The sequence below is a fragment of the Anolis carolinensis genome, chromosome 5 (assembly GCF_035594765.1).
Source record: "Anolis carolinensis isolate JA03-04 chromosome 5, rAnoCar3.1.pri, whole genome shotgun sequence".
Classification (NCBI taxonomy): domain Eukaryota; kingdom Metazoa; phylum Chordata; class Lepidosauria; order Squamata; family Dactyloidae; genus Anolis; species Anolis carolinensis.
In genome coordinates this window covers 203,712,953-203,734,339 of record NC_085845.1, presented here as the reverse complement: position 1 = coordinate 203,734,339, position 21,387 = coordinate 203,712,953, and the positions used below count along the sequence as shown (strand labels likewise).

General features: G+C 42.6%; 2 protein-coding genes across 4 annotated transcripts in view; one reads left to right on the top strand and one right to left on the bottom strand.

Annotated features, from left to right (window-relative positions):
- Positions 1 to 21,053, top strand: part of LOC100566392 (lysozyme C, milk isozyme) — a 125,477-nt gene extending 104,424 nt beyond the window's left edge. Inside the window, exons 2-5 of one of the 3 annotated variants that reach the window (XM_062983449.1) lie at positions 900 to 1,007; positions 16,041 to 16,202; positions 16,572 to 16,650; positions 20,830 to 21,053. In XM_062983449.1, the coding sequence (XP_062839519.1) occupies positions 989 to 1,007; positions 16,041 to 16,202; positions 16,572 to 16,650; positions 20,830 to 20,920 (351 nt within the window). In that variant the 5' untranslated portion in view covers positions 900 to 988 and the 3' untranslated portion in view covers positions 20,921 to 21,053. Of the gene's footprint in view, positions 1 to 721; positions 1,008 to 12,790; positions 13,012 to 16,040; positions 16,203 to 16,571; positions 16,651 to 20,829 lie in introns of those variants that run through there. The other 2 variants (XM_008120129.3, XM_016997196.2) reach the window with 2 other exon arrangements.
- On the bottom strand, positions 868 to 5,744 carry LOC134299715 (lysozyme C, milk isozyme-like). The gene is made up of 4 exons (XM_062983450.1): positions 5,369 to 5,744; positions 3,300 to 3,458; positions 3,081 to 3,159; positions 868 to 1,141 (listed from the first exon to the last, which is right to left on the bottom strand). The coding sequence occupies exons 1-4, from the start codon at positions 5,502 to 5,504 to the stop codon at positions 1,075 to 1,077; spliced, it is 441 nt and encodes a 146-aa protein (XP_062839520.1). The 5' UTR covers positions 5,505 to 5,744; the 3' UTR covers positions 868 to 1,074.
- Positions 21,054 to 21,387: the final 334 nt, after the last annotated feature.

Here is a 21,387-nt window from a genome sequence, read left to right as displayed (position 1 = left end):
GTGAGAAAGATCTTGGAGTTTTTGTGGAGAACAAGCTGAACATGAGCTAAGAGTGTGATGTGGTAGCTAAAAAGCCTAATGAGATTCTGGGCTTCATCCAAAGCTGTATAGTGTCTAGATTGAGGGAGGCCATGGTGCTCCTGTCTTCTGTTTTGGTCAGGTCTCTTTACCTGGAATCACACTGTGTCCAATTCTGGGCACCACAATTGAAGGAAGATGTTGACTCATTCTGGGCACCACAATTGAAGGAAGATGTTGACTCTAAGCTGGATGTGTCCAGAGGAAGGCAACCAAAATGATCAAATGTCAGAAGACCATTCCTCTGAGGAGCGGCCTAAAGATTTGGGTCGGTTTAGTTTGAAGAAGATAAAGCTGAGAGAAGGGGACATGAGAGCCATGTTTAAATATTGGAAAAGTGTCATAAGGAAGAGAAAGTTTGTTTTCCACTTCCCTGGCGACTAGTTCAAATTCCAGGGAAGGAGATTCCACATGAACATTAGGAAGAACTTCCTGACTTGTAAGAAGAGCTGTTCAGCAGTGGAACTCTCTGCCTCAGAGTCTGGTGGAAGCTCCTTCCCTGAAGATTTTAAACGTCGGGGGGGGGGGGGGGCTTTGTGCTTTTCTAGCATGGCAAGGGGTTGGATTGGGTGGTCTCTTCCAACTCTGATTCTATGGGCATGCCAAGCTTGATCCAGATCCATAGTAATTTTAACCTGGATTTTAATTATTCTAATTTATTATGCTTTTGTGAGACTGTACCCCACTCTTCTTATGCTGGTCTATAACCATATTGATTAATAGTAGTTTGGGTTCATAGGGCACTCTGGATGTAGCAGCCATCTTGAAAAATACATACAAACATAGATATAACCATATATGTTTACTTTTATTTGATCTAGACATCGAACCTATCCAGCTTGGGATACAGAACTATATGAAGTGTTTGGAAGGACTTTCCTTCTAGAGAAGCAACTACAGACAGGAAGCCATGCATTTTGGGAGGAAAGGTAAAGGAAAGAATGAAAACTTGTCCTGCATCAGCAGAGAGATACACATTCTAGGTTTGATTCACCTTCACAGTTTACATTTATGCAACCATTTCGTATTGTTCTTTCTATAACAGTAATCTCTCCATACTTTCCTAGAAAGGAGATAAATTATTATTATTATTGTTATTATTATTATTATTATTATTATTATTATTATTATTATTAACCCTCCCTCTCTACCCGAAGGGTTTACCCACCGGTTAGGAATGTCCGCTTTTCTTTTTTTTAAAATGAAATTATAATAAACCACCGTATGTATTACAAACATATATACATCATACATAGAAAACCCGCCACCTACAGTACAATTAGACCTCAACCCAGGCATGGGCAAACAGATCCTGGGGCTAGATGGGGCACCCTACGTGCTTACCTAATTTTCCCTTTCTTCTTGGCATAAGGACATGCCAAAAAGATGGAGGGAGGAAGACATGCAGCTGCTGAGAGCCCACCGGAGTGCTCTTAGCCACCGTGTGTTTCACCCTCCTCCTAATTTGGGGAGGACAACTCAAGGAAGGCACGTGGCGGCTGAGAGCCCTCCAGCTGCCTGTCTTGCCCTCCTGGCATAATTCCAAGAGGACAGCATGAGGATTGGGGAGAAGGATTGGGGCAGCCCTGTCCTTATGCTGGGAGAACAACCGGAGGATGATCCTTCCCAGGTCTGCCCCGTCCAGCGTGCAAACGACCCCCCTCACTCTCAGCCTGGCCCAAAACCGTTTTCACTCCTTGCCTGCTTGTTGGATTTTGCCTTCCTTATTCCTTTTGGTGATTTTTCCCTTTTTATATGTATTTTCTTCAATAAACCGTTTTACTACTCAGTAGTGTCTCGGTTATCCGAGATAAAGGGGCGGGCCCAATTTCGGATAACCGAACTCCTCGGATAAGGCGAGGGCTCGCCAAGAGACGTCTCCCCGGATCTCCCTCAGCCGGGTCCTTGCTGGTGGAAAGAGTTTCCTCCAGCAAAACTCTGTCCTCCAGCAAGGGCCTAGCCAAGGAAAACCCACGGCACAGATCTCCCTTGGCCAGGCCCTTGCTGGAGGAAAGAGTTTCCTCCAGTAAAAAAAATTCCTCTAGCAAGGGCCTGGCCAACGAAAACCCACGACACAGATCTCCCTCGGCCAGGCCCTTCCTGGAGGAAAGAGTTTCCTCCAGCAATGGCCTGGCCGAGGAAAACCCGCGGGATGCTCCTTGTTTCTCGGAGGGACAGCGCTCATGCTTCCCTCTTAGGTGCTGTGGTGCCAACGTCTGATGAAAAGGAACTCACTCAAAGTCACCAATGGACTTTCCTTGACTGAATGGGGGGGGGGGTCTATACCTAGTCTCCAAAGTCATAGTCTGACAACACAAAACTATTGAAGTTAGGCTAGTTCTTTCCCCAAACTACAAGTCCCACGATGTTGTAAAAATGGAATCAATTGTATAGCATGAAAGGGACCTGGAATAATGAACCATGGATCCAACCATTATTAGTGTGTTAGGGAAGATAACATCTGACATACTTGGGTTGTTGTATGTTTTCCGGGCTGTATGGCCATGCTCCAGAAGTACACTCTCCTGACGTTTCGCCCACATCTATGGCAGGCATCCTCAGAGGTTGTCACACCTCTCAACCTCTGAGGATGCCTGCCATAGATGTGGGCGGAACGTCAGGAGAGAATACTTCTGGAACATGGCCATACAGCCCGGAAAACATACAACAACCCTGTGAATCCCGGCCATGAAAGCCTTCGACAACCCATCCAACATGTTTTCCAACTGAAAATGAAATATTTCAGGGATAAAAGTAATGTCACTCAAAATTGTTTTCTCCAAAGCAAATTGTGGAATATGGGGTGAAATTCCAATCCATGGAAAGAAAGCAATAAAACTCTTTCTCTGATAAGAGAAATCTGTTGCTTTCATGGTTTGCTTTGGGATGCCCTGAAGGAATTCTTTATTGGGCACGATAAAAAGCTGCATGAAAGTTTGCTAGGTTTTCATAAAGTTCTCAGTTTTTGACAGCAGATAAATGTTCAACTTGCATAGACTCACCAGTAATCAATATCGTCGTACGAGGAGACAATTTTTTTTGCGCATGCAATATCATCCTTGAGGTCTTTGTCTAAGAACACTGCCAAAGAAATGAATGTGAAATGAGAACATTCCCCAAAAGACAAAACATGTTGATTAGCTGGGATTGGCCTTGGATTGCTCAGTGTCGGGAAAACATCGGCGCCTTGTGTTGCTACCTAGTTCTGGACTGTGACTCACTTGAGCAAGGTACGTTGCACTTCTTCTTTGAACTGACACAATCCTCATAGCACCAATTGTGGCTGTCAATCTGGAAAATGCCATAATGGTTTTGGCCAGCAAAGCCATCGTCCTCGTACTCGGGGTCAAAACCGCTTGTGTAATGGATCACACATAGCCCTAGAAGCAAAGGAGAGGAAAATGACATGTCAGGAAGCAAAGCAGAAATAAGGAAACTGGCCTTTCATTTTGAAAAAGGAGCCATTTTGAAAACCCATTCGTACATGTTCAAATCAGTTGTGTACTATTATTAATACTACCATAATGTTTGTTATGTTTATTATTATTATTACCCTGCTTTTTTCCTTTACAAAGGAGACTCAAGGTAGCTTACGATGAAACCAACGCAATATAATTTAAAGCCTAAAAATAGGTGTCGATGTCCAGTTTTGGCGCCTCTTTCCTTGGGCATTTTCTGGACTTTTTCTTTTATGGTGTCGTAAAATACCTCCCCTGCTAATTAGCGGTACCTACTTTCTCTACTTACAGCTCTAAGCTGTTTTCAAACTGCTTAGGTAAACAGTGAGCTGGGCTGACAGTCGGGTGCTCACCCCACCAGGCTTCGAACTGGCCACCTTTCAGTTGGTAGATCTTATTGCTGCTGGTGATCTACCAGTTGTGTTAAAGCCCTGCCCTAATTTGGGCTTTGTTAGGCTTTGTAATTTTTAGTTGATGATTCTTCTGCTAGAAGTTCTCAACCTTTGGGTCTCCAGGTGTTTTGGCCTACAGCTCCCAGAAATCCCAGCCTGTTTACCAGCTGTTAGGATTTCCGGGAGTCGAAGGCCAAAACATCTGGGGACACAAAGGTTGAAAACCACTATGCTAGAGGGAAGAATGTGTGAATGATTTACCGGGAAGGAAGGTTAAAGTTGTATATGTATGTCTTCAACCCCCAAGCACAGGCGATCCCTGCAACGGGAGGGGTGAAAAAGGGGAAATAGTGTAATGGGGGACAATTATTATTGTAGGCACTGCTCTGAAGTATGTTTTACGAGGGTTATCCACAAAGTAAATTACGTTTTGGAATTAAAAATGAACAAAGTATAGGAGAAAACATTTACCATATGCAGTTGAAAGCCACACCCAAATACCACATCTCATGTAGTCGCCATTCAAATGAAGGCACTTACCATAGCGATGAATGAGCTTGGCAACTTCTTCCCCACAAAACTCTGCCGCTTGCGTCCTCAACGCAGCATTTTAGCGACGCTGCACAGCTGCGTGAAGGGCTGACCAGCTGGTTGAGGGTGCAAGTGGCAGAATTTAGTGGGGAAAGGAGCTGCAAAGCTCATTCATTGCTATGGTAAATTTGACAGAAAAAGTAGTTCATTACACATTAATGCTATGTAGTAATTACTGTATTTACGAATTTAGCACTAAAATATCACAATGCATTGAAAACATTGACTACTAAAATGCATTGGATAATCCAGAACGTTGCATAAGTGAAACTCTACTGTAGTCTTTAGAGTTTATTGAAAAACCGCAAAACAGCGAATCCGCAGAAAGTGAACCGCGAAGTAGCGAGGGAATACTGTAATACAATATGAAACAAGAGTGTTATAACAGTTAAAACCAGTCAATTAAAACAACAATACAAGGATAAAAAATTGCATTTAAAGCACATAAATGGCAAGGACATAATAAATACAGGATAGATTATTAAAAACCATCTGGGGCTGATTAGTTAATGACTGTTTCACCAAAGCCCTGCTGAAACATCCGAGTCTTCACTTGTTTCCTGAAGGAGAGGGAGTTTTCGAAACCTGGGATTTGTAGTTTTGCAAGAACTTGAGCCTCACCGAACTACAACTCTCAGGATCCCATAGCCTTGAGCCGTGGCTGTTCAAGTGGGGTCAAGCTACACTTGCTTTGCACCATCGATGGATGGACTTTTGCATTGTACCCCAAAATGTATTTGTCGCGTATCATCTGGCTGGATATTTCTTCTTGCTTCACACAAAAGAAAGCAAGCCATCGCATTTGGAGTCCTAGACCCGAAACCATAAGGAGGAGAACTGTCAACTCACAGTCGCCCAGGGAATAGCCTCCGTATCGATCCATCCCTTCCGCCTTCAAGGCCTCGGCTACGTTGCATTTGTATAACGGCTTGGCTTTGTTTGCTACAAGAAGCAGGCAGAAGTGGGAGAGGACGGAAAGCCGCATTGCCGGAGGAGTTTCAGAGCAATGGTCCAACAAGTTCCCACCGTGGCTTTATAGACTTCATTCCTTGTGTGGGCTGCTAGCAGGGATCGTACGTACTGTCTGCACCATTGGAGCAAAGGAGGAGAGTTGCTCATCGAAAGCTCATCGAAATACTCAGAGCTCTCAAATACCCTCACGTTTGTTTCCACTTTATTATGGCCATGTGTTCGAAAGAGAGACTTCCTAAAGCACCACGTTAAATCGAGGGACCTCCCAGTCAAACTCTTGTTTTGATTTGGCCAGACCTGCCCTGGAACAGCCCTGTGTCCAGTTGTTGTTATTATTCGATTCACAACAAGATGAGTACACGGCAAACAAGATCACTCTTCTGGCTGTTGTATTGGATCCGTATGGCTCACTCTTCCCAAGTGTCTAGGACTATGATGTATCAGCAAATAATGCATGCACATCTGAGTTGGGTGGTCTTTTGCGGCTGGCAGGTGGGGATTTTGTCAGTGCCAATTGTGTTCAAGTGCAGTCCAAGGTCTTGAGGCCCTGCATCCAATGTGCCGATCACCACTGGGACCACCTTGACTGGCTTGTGACAGACTCTTTGCAGTTCAATCTCTAAATCCTCCTATCACATCAGTTTTTCCAGTTGCTTCTCGTCGATTTTGTTGTCTCCTGGGATTGCAACATCAACAATCTATACTTGTTTCCCCCCACGATCGTGAGGTCAGGGGTCTTGTGCTCCTAAACTCTGTCAGTCTGAATTCGAAAGTCCCAGAGTAGTTTGATGTGTTCATTTTCTGTAATTTTTTTCAGGCTTTTGATCCCACCAGTTCTTTGTCACAGGCAGATGGTATTTGTGGCACAGGTTCAAATGGATTATTACTATTAACATAACGACATTGTATGACACAGCAAACGAGATAGATATGCTGGATTTCGTATCACAAAATCACAAGTCGAACACTTCCCAAGTGTCTAGGACTGTGTGATGTATTATTATTATTATTATTATTTTATTGTATGACACAGCAAACAAGATAAATATGATGGATTTCGTATCACAAAATCGCAAGTTGAACACTTCCCAACTGTTTAGGACTGTGATGTATTATTATTATTATTATTATTATTATTATTATTATTATTATTATTATTATTTTATTGTATGACACAGCAAACAAGATAGACATGCTGGATTTCGTTTCACAAAATCACAAGTCAAACACTTCCCAAGTGTCTAGGACTGTGTGATGTATTTTTGGATGATGCGTGCAGATCCCAGACGGGTGGCCTTTTGCAGTTGGCAGATCGTGATTTTCTCAATGCCTACTGTTTCCAAATGCCGGCTGAGAACTTTTGGCACGGCACCCAGTGTGCCCATCACCACTGGGACCACCTGTACTGGTTTCTGCCAGAGCCTTTGCAGTTTGATTTTGAGGTCCTGGTAACAGCTGAGTTTTTCCTGTTGTTTTTCGTTAATGTGACTGTCACCTGGGATGGCGACATCAATGATCCAAACTTCTTTCTTTTCCACAACCGTGACATCTGGTGTGTTGTGTTCCAAAGTCTCATCAGTCTGGATTCGAAAGTCCCACAGTATTTTTGCGTGCTCATTTTCCACAACCAGTTTGTGATCCAACCAGTTCTTTACTCCTGGCAGGTGATATTTGTAACATAAATTCCAAAGAATCCTTTGGCCCACATAGTTGTGCCTCTGTTTGTAGTTCGTCTGTGCAATTTTCTTACAGCAGCTGAGGGATATGGTCAATGGTTTTAATAGGAACACCAGAGGCACTCCAAATGGCCAGCTACTGGGCAAAAGACATATAGTATTAATGCCTAGTTTTAAAAAAAAATCTTTGTGTTTTCAAATACATTACAACTTGTACCCTCGGTTCACTTCTGAAACAAGAAATAAATAAATAAATACACAACCAAATCTGTCTGGAAAAATAGGCAGCCAGGCTCTAAAAAGTGTCAATAATGACGTAAGTTCTGTTCCGGGCTTGAAAGGACGAAGTTGGTCTTCCCAGGACAAAGTTTTTGCCCTTCTACTCAAGTGTCACCTACTTTTTAGGAACTGACCAATCAGGAACAAGTATCAGAACAAACCCAGATTTTAAAAAATCCTGTGATTTCCGATTGCAGGGACATACAGACATGCGAAGATCGGGATATTTGGCTAAACCCCGGGATATTCCCACACCTGGAAATCTCGTGTTTTGAGGCCTTTTGGACTAATTGCTATTGTGTTTACAGGGAACGGTCTGATTGCTGTGGGAACTCCTGGGATAAATAAAGGGACGGTTTGGATGGGCCCTCAGTCAGTTTATAAAACTGGGATGCAAAATGCAGATAAAAATATGCAAAATACAAGTAACATATAAACTATACATGTATATAAAGAAAGCCTAAGATCTGAGAGACATTGCTCAACGGTCAACCCGTTTTAATTTCCAGACGTAGAACAGGTAGAACGGGTAGTCCAGCCCCCGATAAGCCCTCACTGGGGACCACGTAGTCCACGCGGAATGCCTTCTTAGGACAATCAGAACATCTGCTTCTTCTTTCAAAGGGAAGGAGGAAGCAGCGTAGGACGAAGGGACCAAAACGTCGTCTCTGATGCCATGCAGTGAAAGTAAGAAACTACAAGCAATGTTTAATCTTCTGATTTTAATGAGTTTGCCTATTTTTAAAAAAGCTTTCATTAGGTTAAAAAAAGCATTAAAAAGCATTAAGAAACAAATCTTTTTTTGTGACTGTTATTTCTTAAAGCACCAGATGTCATTGAATTCAAGGCAGCTTTCTCCCTCATAGATGTTGATAGGATCGCAAATATAGAATCATAGAGTTGGAAGAGAACTCATGGGCCATCCAGTCCAACTCATTCTGCCAAGAAGCAGGAAAATTGCATTCAAAACAGCCCTGACAGATGGCCATCCAGCCTCTTATTATTTATTTATTGTGTTATAAGTGAGCCAAAGGTACAAGTTGTAATTTACTGTATTTGAAAACACAAAGAAAGTTAAACAAACTTGGCATTTTATGGGGGTTATCCAGAAAGTAGATTACGTTTTGGAATTAAAAATGAACGAAGTATAGGAGAAAACATTTTTACCATATGCAGTTGAAAGCCACACCCAAATACGACTTCTCAACATAGTCGCCATTCAAATCTAGGCTCTTACCATAGCAATGAATAAGCTTGGCAACTCCTTCCCCACCAAACTCTGCCGCTTGCATCCTCAACCAGCCGGTCTTCCCTTCCCACAGCTGTGCATCGTTGCCAAAACACTGTTAAGAACACAAGTGGCGGAGTTTGGTGGGGGAGGAGTTTCCAAGCTCATTCCTCGCTATGATAAGGACCTAGATTTGAATGGCGACTATGTTGAGAAGTGGTATTTCGGTGTGGCTTTCAACTGCATATGGTAAATGTTTTCTCCTATACTTGGTTCATTTTTAATTCCAAAATGTAATCTACTTTCTGAATAACCCTCGTACCAAATGTCCTTTGACCAGAAGCTGGCCACTTGAGTGCCTCTGGTGTTGCTACAAGAAGGTCCTCCATTGTGCATGTGGCAGGGCTCAGGCTGCATTGTAGTAAGTGGCATGTGATGTGATTTGCTCTTCTCCACACTCACATGTGGACTCCATTTTGTGGCCCCATTTCTTAAGATTGGCTCTGCATCTCATGGTGCCTTCCAAGTCTCCCCGTCTTCTGTGTGCCCAGAAGGAAGTCTTTCATCTGGTCTCAGCCACTGATTGAGGTTCTGGGTTTTAGCCTGCCACAATTGGACTCTTTCTTGCTGGGGTGTTCCTGCGATTATCTCTGTAGATCTTAGAAAACTATTTCTTGATTTAAGGTGTTGGCGTGCTGGCAGACATCCAAACAGGATGGGCTGGAGATGTCACTGCCTTGGTCCTTTCATTCACCCTATGCTATGCTGCAGAGACATGGACAATGGTCAAGGCTCTCTTGGAATAATGGAGCAGCTCTTGAATATTTTATTTAAAAACTAAAAAATCCCTTACCTAGGTGACCCTTACTCAAAAATCTTGTTTTTCCATGAAAGTGTTGACAGGACATGTTCTGGCTGACATTTGCTTTTTCTCACAATTGTAATGCTCCTAGGCAGCGCTAACACTGGGAACCAACACGGAGGCCAATAAACAATCTAATATCTTTATTAAAACAATAAAAGTTTCAAACAAAAACAAGCAGAATAGATAGTCAAGCAGTTGACCTTTTAAGAAAGATCAAAGTTAGTCCAAAAAATGAAAGTCTTATGTCCAATATTAGAGTCCAAAGTCCAGAATCCAATAACCGAAGCACACTCAAACTTAATGGAAGTTTGAGTGGGGAAAGAAACAAAGTTCCTCAGAAAAGTACTTGAAGTAATAGTCCAGAGCAAGGTTTCAAGGCAAGGCTAGGGCTGTTCGTGATGGATCTAAAACGCAGTCCAAACTTGGCAAGGGACTAGACGCAATGCCCGGTCTACTCGAGAGTAAGTTCGCCAGCAGGCCGCTTGGAAGCTCAGGATCAAGAGACAATGTGTTCTTCCATCAGAAGTTCAGTTGACACCGCAACAGAGATTCTCTGCGCAGAACTTTTATTGAAGTCCAAGAGCTCCCCCAAGCAGGTGCTTGACTCTTCCAAATCTTCCCAAGAGAAACGAGCTGCTAACAATGAAGCGCCAGATGCCTGCCTCCCCAAATTCTTCCCAAGAGAACTGACCTAGCCACAATCACCTCACTCTGCTAATCTCACACTTCTCCTTAAACTTTGTCTTTGAGAGCGATCTGTTTTGAAAGTAGCCCTTCTATCAAACTCCAAACTCTCCGGAAATCCGAGAAGAGCCAGCAACATCTCAAAGGCATTCCTAATTGGCTCTGGCATGGCAATGTCAACAGGAGACATCTGGAAAGGGATTGAATCTTGCTGCTGTGGGAAAAAAACCAAATCCTCTTCAGTTTGATCAGCAATGGCTGCGGGATCAGGGGCCAAAGGTGCCTGAGACATCACAACAATATAAGGTCATGCAAACTGCAGTAATGATGTGGCTGCTGGATGATGCATATGTGGGATGAACTATGAACATGTCACCTGAGGATAGTGCATACGTGGAGCAAACTATGGACACTTCACCTGATGTGATGAGTAATGAGTAATATAAGTTACAAGGCAACTACACATGTCCAAAAGGATTATAATAGTCAGCAAATTCCATTGTCAGTTAGCTTTCTGCGCATGCTTCTGTAAAATTGTATAAATTGGAAAGCCACTACAGGCAAGGGGTGGCATTGTGTTTTCTGGGCATTAGCTAACATTGCTACCTGCTCTTGGCCAAAAGTAAACTATCTTGAAGACAACTTCTGCTGTCAGTCTGCTTTCTTCACCTGCGTCCAAACGAAATTCTGCAGCAGGAACAATTACGGGCTGCACACGCCTCCCTCGAAAGATGGTTTGTTGGGATGTCTCTCCAAACGCAGAGAGAACACGGACTGCACAACAAGGATGTTCATAAATGCTCAAAAGTGAAAGATCCTCTACACCACATTGCCAAACTCAAATTTGCAGGCCACGTGATGCTCAGAACAGATGGGCACTGGAGCAATGGCATGGCAACATGATACCCACGGGGATGGATGAAACCTCTTGGTCGTCCTCCCACTCAGTGGTCGGATTCATTCAGTGTGGTTTATAATGTGAGAAACAAACATGGTTGTACAGTGATACAATGATCAACTTGTGCTCGAAATAGATACGAATGGAGGCTAATAGAGATGTTGTGATCTACTCGAAAGCTGAGGAAATGTCTAAGGAAGGGTCTACGTGTCAGTACTATGGAGCGCTGTTTCCGCTGACATCCTTTATGGCCATTGAGAATAAAGACTCTGATAGTGGCCTTCAATCTGTTTTGTGTCTCAACTGGCCTTCTGTGTTTATTATTATTATTATTATTTTATTATGACACAGCAAACAAGATAGATATGCTGGATTTCATATCACAAAATCACAAGTCAATCACTTCCCAAGTGTCTATGACTGTGTGATGTATTTTTGGATGATGCGTGCAGATCCCAGCAGGGTGGCCTTTTGCAGTTGGCAGATCGTGATTTTGTCAATGTCTATTGTTTCCAAATGCCGGCTGAGATCTTTTGGCACGGCATCCAGTGTGCCGATCACCACCGGGACCACCTGCATTGGTTTCTGCCAGAGTCTTTGAAGTTCAATCTTGAGGTTCTGATAGCGGCTGAGTTTTTCCTGTTGTTTTTCGTCAATGCGACTATCACCTGGGATGGAGACATCAATGATCCAAACCTTTTCCTTTTCCACAACTGTGAGGTCTGGTGTGTTGTGTTCCAGAACTTTGTCAGTCTGGATTCGGAAGTCCCACAGTATCTTTGCGTGCTCATTTTCCAATACTTTTGCAGGTCTGTGATCCCACCAGTTCTTTTCTGCTGGGAGGTGGTACTTGAGGCATAAGTTCCAATGAATCATTTGGGCCAGATAGTTGTGCCTCTGTTTGTAGTCTGTCTGTGCGGTTTTCTTACAGCAGCTGAGGATATGATCCATGGTTTCATCGGTTTCCTAGCACAGTCTGCATTTTGGGTCATCAGGTGGTTTTTCAATCTTGGCCTGAATTGCCTTTGTTCTGATGTCTTGCTCCTGGGCTGCAAGGATCAGGCCTTCTGTCTCCTTCTTCAGGGTTCCATTCGTGAGCCACAGCCAGGTTTTCTCCTTATCAGCTTTTCCTTCAATTTTGTCAAGGAACTTTCCATGCAATGTTTTGTTGTGCCAGCTGTCAGCTCTAGTTTGTAGTGCGGTTTTCTTGTACTGTTTTTTTGTCTGCTGTGCTTTGAGGAATTTCTGATTTTTGACTTCAATCAAAGCAGGTTCTTCACTTTGCTTTACATATTCTGCCAGGGCATGTTCTTTTTCTTTGACTACTTGTTTGACTTGTAAGAGTCCTCTGCCCCCTGATCTTCTAGGCAGATACAGCTGATCAACATCACTGCGGGGGTGCAGTGAATGATGAATGGTCATGAGTTTTCTTGTTTTTCTGTCCAATTCATGACAGAAATTGTTATTACTATTATTATTATTATTAACAACAACAACAACAATAATAATTTTTATATTCTGAAAACTTGGCACACCAGGCTCTGAACCCACGGTCCGTGCAGAATCACAGAACGTAACTATGCAGAGCAGGAAGCTGGGTGCTGGCCCTTATCTGGCTCTTGCCATCTTCAAAGGCAGCCCACGTTGGCCGTACTCCTCCTCCATTCTTTGCTTGCACATTCCTTCTTTGCAGTGAGTCTCCAGAGAGCTCTCCATCAGCCAAGACCATTCGAGGCCTCTCTGCGATGCCGATTTTGAAACTCATGGCTCCTTTTTTAATCTTCCTGCTCATTGGGGCTGGTGAAACCAAGATCATTTCGCGATGTGCCCTGGCTAATCTCATTGCCGATTTAGTCCCGGACGGGTATGCGCGATACACTATCAATGACTGTGAGTCCGGATGGTAACTCTTCTATCGACTTTCTCCATTCACCCTTTCCATTTCAGGTCCTGTGCTCTCAATGTGTTCTCTCTCAAAAGAAGTAGTAGTCATTCAAGGGTGAGCTAACAGGGACATAAAGCCTCGTTGCTGTTTTGAAAACGTGTACATTTCTTTTACAGAACCATGCAACTTCTTAAAATAATAATTATGTGTATGTGTGTGTGATATATATAGTACCCATTTTACAGATTTGCCCAGGCTGTCGTCGTCCTCCTCCTCCTCCTCCTCCTCCTCCTTCTTCTTCTTGGGATGGGAGCCCTATGTACTGCTTTTAACTTACTTTGAGGGAAGGCATAAAGTCAGGCTTGCGTTTGAATCTGTGTTTATTGATTTGAAATGTTGTTTTTAATATGTCATATTTAATTCTGTTTTAATGTTTATATATATTTGTAGCTTTAAAATTGTACTGGAATTCTTTTAATGTCAGCCACTTTGAATCACCTTTGTGGAGAGAATGTGGGGTATAAATAAGCATAATAATGCCATTGATGCCATCTGTACGCAGATGACGTTCAACTCTATCACTCCTTTCCACCTGCAATGAAGGAGGCTGTTCAGGTCCTGAGCCAGGGTTTGGCAGCTGTGAGGATGAACAAACTGAAATTGAATCCAGACAAGATAGAGGCGCTCCTAGTCAGTCTTAAGGCTGAATAGGGTTTAGCAGGTATTGGTAAACTAAGGCCCTGGGTGCTTATCTCAGACCCTCCCCTAATTTTCCCTCTCCTCTTGGCATAAGAACATGGCGGCTCACTCTGTCCTTATGCCAAAAACATTGGGGAGGAAGACAGGCAGCAGCTGAGAGCCCTCTGGAGTGCTCTCAGCCACCGTGTGTCTCCTGACATAAGGACAGATGTGAGTGGCCTCATCCTTATGCGAGGAGGACAGCTCAGGGAAGGCACGTGGTGGCTGAGAGCCCTCTGGAGCACTCTCAGCCACTGCATGTCTTTCCCTCCTCCCATCATAAAGACAGTGCAAACAACCCCATCCTTATTCAGGGAGGACAGCCCAGGGAAGGCATGTGGTGGCTGAGAGCCCTCTGGAGCACTCTCAGCCACTGCATGTCTTGCCCTCCTCCCATCATAAAGACGGTCCAAACAACCCCAGCCTTATTCAGGGAGGACAGCCCAGGGAAGGCATGTGGTGGCTGAGAGACCTCTGGAACAGTCTCATCCACTGCATGTCTTGCCCTCCTCCCATCATAAAGACGGTGCAAATAAATCCAGCCTTATTCAGGAAGGACAGCTCAAGTAAGGCACGTGGTGGCTGAGAGTCCTCTCAGATGCCTGTCTTGCCCTCCTGGAACTTCAGGTTTCAATGGTGGCCAGGAGAGCTTTAGCACAATTAAAACTTATGCGCCAGTGACACCCATATCTTGAAATGCCAGATTTGGCCATGGTGGTCCATGCTCTTGTAACATCTCAAATAGATAACTGCAATGGGCTCTATGTGGGATTGCTTTTGAAGACTGCCCAGAAACTTCAAATGGTCCACCGAACGGCAGCCAGATTGCTCACTAGAGCGGTGTATATGACCCCCCGTTCTGCCAGCCCCACTGGCCGCCAGTCTGCTACCGAGGACAATTCAAAGTGCTGCCGTTGTGTCTCTTCTATGACCAACTTCAGACGTTTATATATATGTGGAATGTCAGCTTGAGGCAAGTGTGAATGTTATAAGTGGCCACTTTGATTAGCATTGAATGGCTTTGCAGCTTCAAAGCCTGTCTGCTTCCTGTCTGGGGGAATCCATTGTTGGGAGGTGTTAGCTGGTCCTGATTGTTTCCTGTCTGGAATTCCTCTGTTTGCTGAGTGGTGTTTTTTTAAAAATTCCACTGGTTTTTATTTCACATTATGTTTCGATTACAGTCAAAAGTATTTTTTAAAACTTGTAACTTGATAATAAAAGTAGTTATTCTCTTTAGAGTGCTGCAACAATGATAGCATTTACATCTTCCTTTTTTTTCTATATTTTATTTATGATTTTAAACATACATAAAAAGTTAGGGAACAATTGAATGAAATAGAAAAAGAAGAAAAGAAGGGAGAAAAAAATAGCAAAAAATAAAATAAAATAATATCCGAGGCCTCTGGATATATACAGATGTTTAACGGGCTACAATTATTTGTGTTTCGCGATGCAGAGGTCCTGGAAGTAGAAAACAGTTTGTTGGTTTCTTTCTTTCTTTCTTTCTTTCTTTCTTTCTTTCTTTCTTTCTTTCTTAGTGGTGTTCTTTATTTACTGTCCTGATTTTAGAGTTTTTTTTAATAATCCCTTTCGGTGGCCTTTTAATTGTGGATTATCTGCCTTGATATTCTGGGTTATATGGCAGAATATCAAAGCAGAATAACCCACAATATCTGCTTTGAACTTTTATCTGAGTCCACTCTGCCCTATATCCCAATTCAATGTTTGGTGCTAAATTTGCAAATATAGTAATTCCTACATAACATCACCATGTATTGAACTGCTGAATTGGTGCTTAATTTGTAAAATCATAATGTAATTTGATGTTTAATAGGCTTTTTTTCTTAATCCCTCCTTATTATGCAACATTTGCACTTATCCAACACTTTTATTTTTCAGTGATTGGTTTGGGGGGGGGGGGCAAAATTCTGTTCGCTTACACTTGAAAATTACCTATGACCGGACCTGCTGCTAATCTATGGAACTTCCTCCCCAATGAAATCAGGTCAACCCCCTCTTGCCTGTCTTTTAGGAAGAAACTTAAGACGTGGCTGTGGGACCAAGCATTCAACCAGTAAATAGTGCAATGAGGATAATGGACTAAGGGAATTGACAATTGGACAGGTCTTGGACTATGATCTGGATTACGTGATATTTATTGATGTTTTAATAATTAATGTCTAATGGTAAATAAATAAAAATAATATTGGTGAAAAACATGTGGGGCCATTAATGTGTTGCGATGGGTCTGCAGGCGCCCTTTGCTAAAGTCCTCTTCTTCTTTGCTTTGCTCCAGGGATCTGTCTCGCCCACTCTGCGAGCTATTTCGATTCAATGAGAATATCAAGACAGGAAGAGGACAGTGCCCGGAGATATGGGATATTCCAGTTCAGTAACATGGAACATTGCTCCGACGGATGCCGCAGCTCCCTGAACATATGCCGCACGCAATGCACAAGTAAAGTCACCTCTTCTTTTGGGCAGAACCTGGGGGAAAACAACAAAGGGCGCGTCTATCTACATCACTTGTGTCAAAACTCAAGGCCTGCCGTGTCATTTTCATGTACCTCCACCACCTATATCCCTCATCATTATAGAATTACAGAATAACTAGCTTCCAATGACATCCTTGGCAGGTCTTCCAATGCAACTCCAGGGTCATTGTAAGAGAACCATGTAGGGCTTCACTGGGAGGACCTCATCTCCAGATGGAACCAGAGATGGCTCAGTTCCATTTGGAATAAGGGTACTTGTTGCCCTGGAATCGGGGAAGTTTTTGGCAGCCTCCAGTCACAGCACCCGCATTTCTTATTTCTCTTGTTGACAGACTTCATAAATGATGACTTGAGGGACGATATCCGGTGTGTGATGAAAATAATCAGAGCTGACACTGGGTTCGACGAATGGTAAGTGCGTCCATTAATGCAGCCTGATACCACATGAATTGTGGTTAAGACCCAATGCGACAGAGTTCTGGGAGCTATAGTTTGGAGAGGACCCCGCACTCCGTGGCAGAGAAGACCTTGTGAAACTACAGCTCCCAGGATGCTGTTCACATGAATTCCCCAAAACCTTCCGTTTGCCAGATTTGGCAGCAGCTACGCAATTCAAACTACAAGCTAAGCATTCTTATCCTGAATCCCGAACTACGCCAAAATCTGAAATGATAATAATAATTATTGAATGTCCCTTATACTTACATTCAAAACACTCCAAAACTGTCTCTGTGAATGGCTGAAACAGTGACAGCGTTGTTTTCTGATAGTGTGAGGTACAATCAACTGGGAACAATAAAAAGATATTGGATAAAATGGTCTTTAGACTATGTAAATAAAGTGGTTGGTTTAAAATACGTTTTAAAAATATTTCTATGTTGAATTCCGTTTTAATGTTCATATGTGTTAGGTTTTAATTCAAATATTGTTATGGTTGTTAATTTTAGCTGCTTTGAGTTTCCTCTGGCAGAGAAATAGTAGGAAATAAATACTAACAATGTAGATGGAACATAAATGTGCTTCATGTTTAGACTTAGGTTCCAATGTGCTTCTTTGTAAAGAGAGATTCTTCCTAAATCCAAAACAGGTCTCATGCATTTCGGGTAAGTGAAACTCAACTTGTTAGATAACTTTGGATGCATCCACACTGTAGAATAGTTGCAGTTTGGCCTCACTTGGCCCAATATTATGAAGATCATGGGTGTTTTAGTTGTACATGCCTTTAATCTTCCCTACAAAAGAGTGCAGGTGCCTTGACAAACTACAACTCCCAGGATGGGAGACAGATGTTAAGAAGAATAGATATACAATAGGATGGGTTTTATTGTCACCTGTCCTAGAGATCTTCAGATATAGGTTGTATTACAGACATTGATAGATAGATAGATAGATAGATAGATAGATAGATGATAGACTAGATGGGTAATAGATGATTGATAGGTCAGACAGACAGATGGGGTCTATGGGAAATCAGACGACAGATAGATGAACAGACAGAATAAGTGATAGATATATAGAAAAATATAGATCATCATTATGACAGATGGGATAGAGGATAGAAAGGAAGACAGAGATGATTCCAGATGACAGATGATAAAAGATGGTGGTGATAAATAGGACAAATGAAATAGATGATGATAGGTCATGCAGAGATGTTGTGTTTTTATTTAATTATATAGATGTTATATTATATTTATTTATTATAACCGCTGCCACCAGTATAAAGATGTTTTTATTTAAACGCTGCCACCAATTATTAAAGATGTTTATAATGCTGCCACCAGATATAAAGGAGATTATTAACGCTTGCCACCACTATGGGAAGATATAGCCACTAGCTACTTGGAGAGGAGACCTTTTAAATTTTGTTTTTCTTCCTTCTTCTTGGTTACTCTTGATGGTAATAAATGTGACAGAAGCTGAGATGTTAGAAAGAACAATAACACGTTTATTCAGACACAAAGCTTAATGGTTACAGTAACTTTCTCTTTAGAGGCACTTTAGTTAACAGTTGCAAAGCTAGAATGAGGTGTTTCAAACTCCTTAAAATGTCACTTTCTTTACTGCTTTAAACTGCAGTCACCCTGTGAATTACAATCACAGATTATCTGTTCCTTATCAGGAGACAGACTACCTTAAAATAAGTCACCAAACTTATTTTAAACTGACTCAAAAATAAACAATTGAGTCTCCCTGATTCCTTCAACTGAGGATCAGTCTTCAGTGTACCTCATCAGGGCACAGACTAACTGCTTCTTTTTCAAACCTGCACTTCTCCACCAAAACGGCAGTTGGCTCCGCCCACTTCTCCATGGCAACCAACTGATGCCATAACTTAAATATTGACCCTTTTAAAACACAATTAAACATGACATCTGTAAACCAAAAAAAATCACACTTCATTTATTTATTTTATTTCATTACAGGTCAATAGAGGCTCCAGATAGATAGATGACGGGTAAGATAAGATAAGATAGATAGATGAGACAGGCAGGCAGGCAGACAGATGGGATAGACTATGATACATAGATAGAGGAGACAGTCAGACAGACGGGATAGATTATGATAGATAGATAGATAGATAGATAGATAGATAGATGATAGATAGAGGAGAGTTCCAGAGCTGTGGGGCCACCACCGAGAAGGCCCTCTCCCTTGTCCCCAGTGGCGGGAACGAGATCTCAAGGATTGTGCAGGCTCATAGTAAGAATTAATGCAATCACAAAGATAAGCTGGACCCGAACCATTTAGGGCTTCATAGATGATAACTCAAAATGCAGATGTCTATCATCTACAGTGAAACATAAAAAGGAAAGTATGGTATATAATATGTAAGTACTATGTTGGTAATGTAATATTATCTTCTATATAAACACCTTTAGTGGCACTTGCTATACAAGCTGCAAAAGAAGGGGATTATGGTGTCGTATTAACATCTAAACTGGATTTGACTAGAAACAGTGGTAGATCATAGCCCCATCCCTATGGAATCTCTTACGTTTACTAGTAGTATATATTGCAATGAATACTTTACTTAAGGTATCCACTACTTGTATTCTCATTTACTACATTAGTATAGTTCTTAACATAAAGGAATACACTTGGCAACACTTACAAGGTATTATGGAAAAACTATTCCTATTTATAGTTTAAGTGCCAATTATGTCAAATAAAAATAAAAACCAGACAAAGTCTTATTTAGTTATTTATTTATAGTATTTATATTCCGCCCTTCTCACCCCGAAGGGGACTCAGGGCGGATCACATTATATACATATAGGGCAAACATTCAATGCCTTAACATAGAACAAAGACAAAGACAAACGCAGGTTCCAAGCTGGCCTCGAACTCATGACCTCTTGGTCAGAGTGATTTGTTGCTGCTGGCTGCAGGATTATTGTTGACTTAATAACAATCAAAATCAAAATAGCTGACAGAGCGTTGAACCGAGTTAAATAAACAGTTCTTTTGCAGCTTGTATAACAAGTGCCACTAAAAGGTGTTTATATAGAAGATAATATTACATTACCAACATAGTACTTACATATTATATACCATACTTTCCTTTTTATGCTTCATAGATGATAACCAGCACCCTGAATTGGGACTGGAAACTTATCGGCAGCCAGTGGAGCTGTTTGAATAAGAGGGTTGTCCACTCTCTATAATCCTTTCCCTTTAACAACCTGGCCGCCAACCATTGCACTAGCTGGAGTTTCCGGGCCGTCTTCAAGGGCAGCCCCACGTAGAGTGCGTTGCAGTAATCCGACCTGGAGATAACTAAGGCATAGACCACCATGGCCAAGTCAGGCTTCTCAAGGTGTGGTCGTAGTTGGCGTCCCAGCTTTAACTGTGCCAAGGCTTTCCCGGCCACCGCCAGCACCTGGGCTTCAGGTGTCAGTGCCAGGTCCAGGAGGACACCGAAACTGCGGACCTGCGACTTCGGGGGGAGAGTAACCCCATCAAGCACTGGCTGCCACCCAATACCCCGACCGGTCGCGCGACTGTGTAGGAGGACCTCTGACACGAAGGGCTTTCTTGGAGTAAGGTGGAAAGGAGTAGTAGAGTTGAGTGTCATCTGCATAGAGGACCTTGATGTAGTAGAGTTGAGTGTCATCTGCATAGAGGACCTTGATGGCCATGTATCAAGGTGTGAGGGGAAGACATAGGGAGGAGGGAGCAAGCTTCTTTTCTGCGCCCTGGAGACGAGGACAGACAGACAGGTGGGACAGATGGGACGTTATCTATATCACCTAAACATTAGGAAGAACTTCCTCACTGGGAGAGCTGTTCATCAGTGGAACTCTTTCCCCCAGACTGTGGTGGAGGCTCCTTCTTTGGAGGCTTTGAAGCAGAGGCTGGATGGCCATCCATCGGGGGTGCTTTGGGTGCAATTTTCCTGCTTCTTGGCAGAATGGGGTTGGACTGGATGGTCCACGAGGTCCCTTCCAACTCTAGGATTCTAAGATAGACTGATGTATCCCATCATATTGCAGATGGCCAAAGAGCAGCTGGAACGTCCCTAAATCTCTCTGTCATCAAATACAATAATTGGCCTAATGGATTCCTGCACTCTTCTGTGTCCCTTAGGAGAGTATATGGGGTGAACTGCAAAGGAAAAGACCTAGCGAGGTGGATCCAGGGCTGCACAATCGTGAAACCATGGGACAAGTGGCGCTAATCCCAGGCCTTTCTCCGGATTCTCCACCGATGAAGAATGACCCCAACGCTTGACAATGTTTTAAAGTCTTCTCTGACAGCATTTCGTCGCATGGAGTAATGGCTGTTAATAAATTGTATCAAACTGCATTCAATTCTGCATTTGTTTAGGTTTTCTCCAATGAAACATCATTAAATCTCTGGCAACAATCAAAGCTGTAAAACACGTTGTTGCACTCCAAGGCAGCGTGAGCATTGGAAACCAAACAGAGACCAATAATCATATAATATCTTTATTAAAACAATTAAAAATTCAGGAAAGAATAAGTGGAAAGTGTAAGTGAGCAATTGTCCTTTATGATAGGGTATGAATTAGTCCAAAGAGTAGAAGAGAAATGTCCAGTATTATTGTCCAAAGTCCAGAAACCGAAACATGCTCAAAACAGTTGAAAGTTCTTGAGCGGGGAAACACAACAAGAAAGCAAGAGT

What these genes read in the sequence shown, in the direction of transcription:
- LOC134299715 (XM_062983450.1), bottom strand. Translation starts at nt 5,504, where the DNA reads ATGCGGCTTTCCGTCCTCTCCCACTTCTGCCTGCTTCTTGTAGCAAAC. An exon ending in GTGCAACGTACCTTGCTCAA is followed by an intron (nt 3,160 to 3,299) that starts GTGAGTCACAGT and finishes TTTCTTTGGCAG; the next exon opens with TGTTCTTAGACAAAGACCTC. An exon ending in TACGACGATATTGATTACTG is followed by an intron (nt 1,142 to 3,080) that starts GTGAGTCTATGC and finishes TCTCCTTTCTAG; the next exon opens with GAAAGTATGGAGAGATTACT.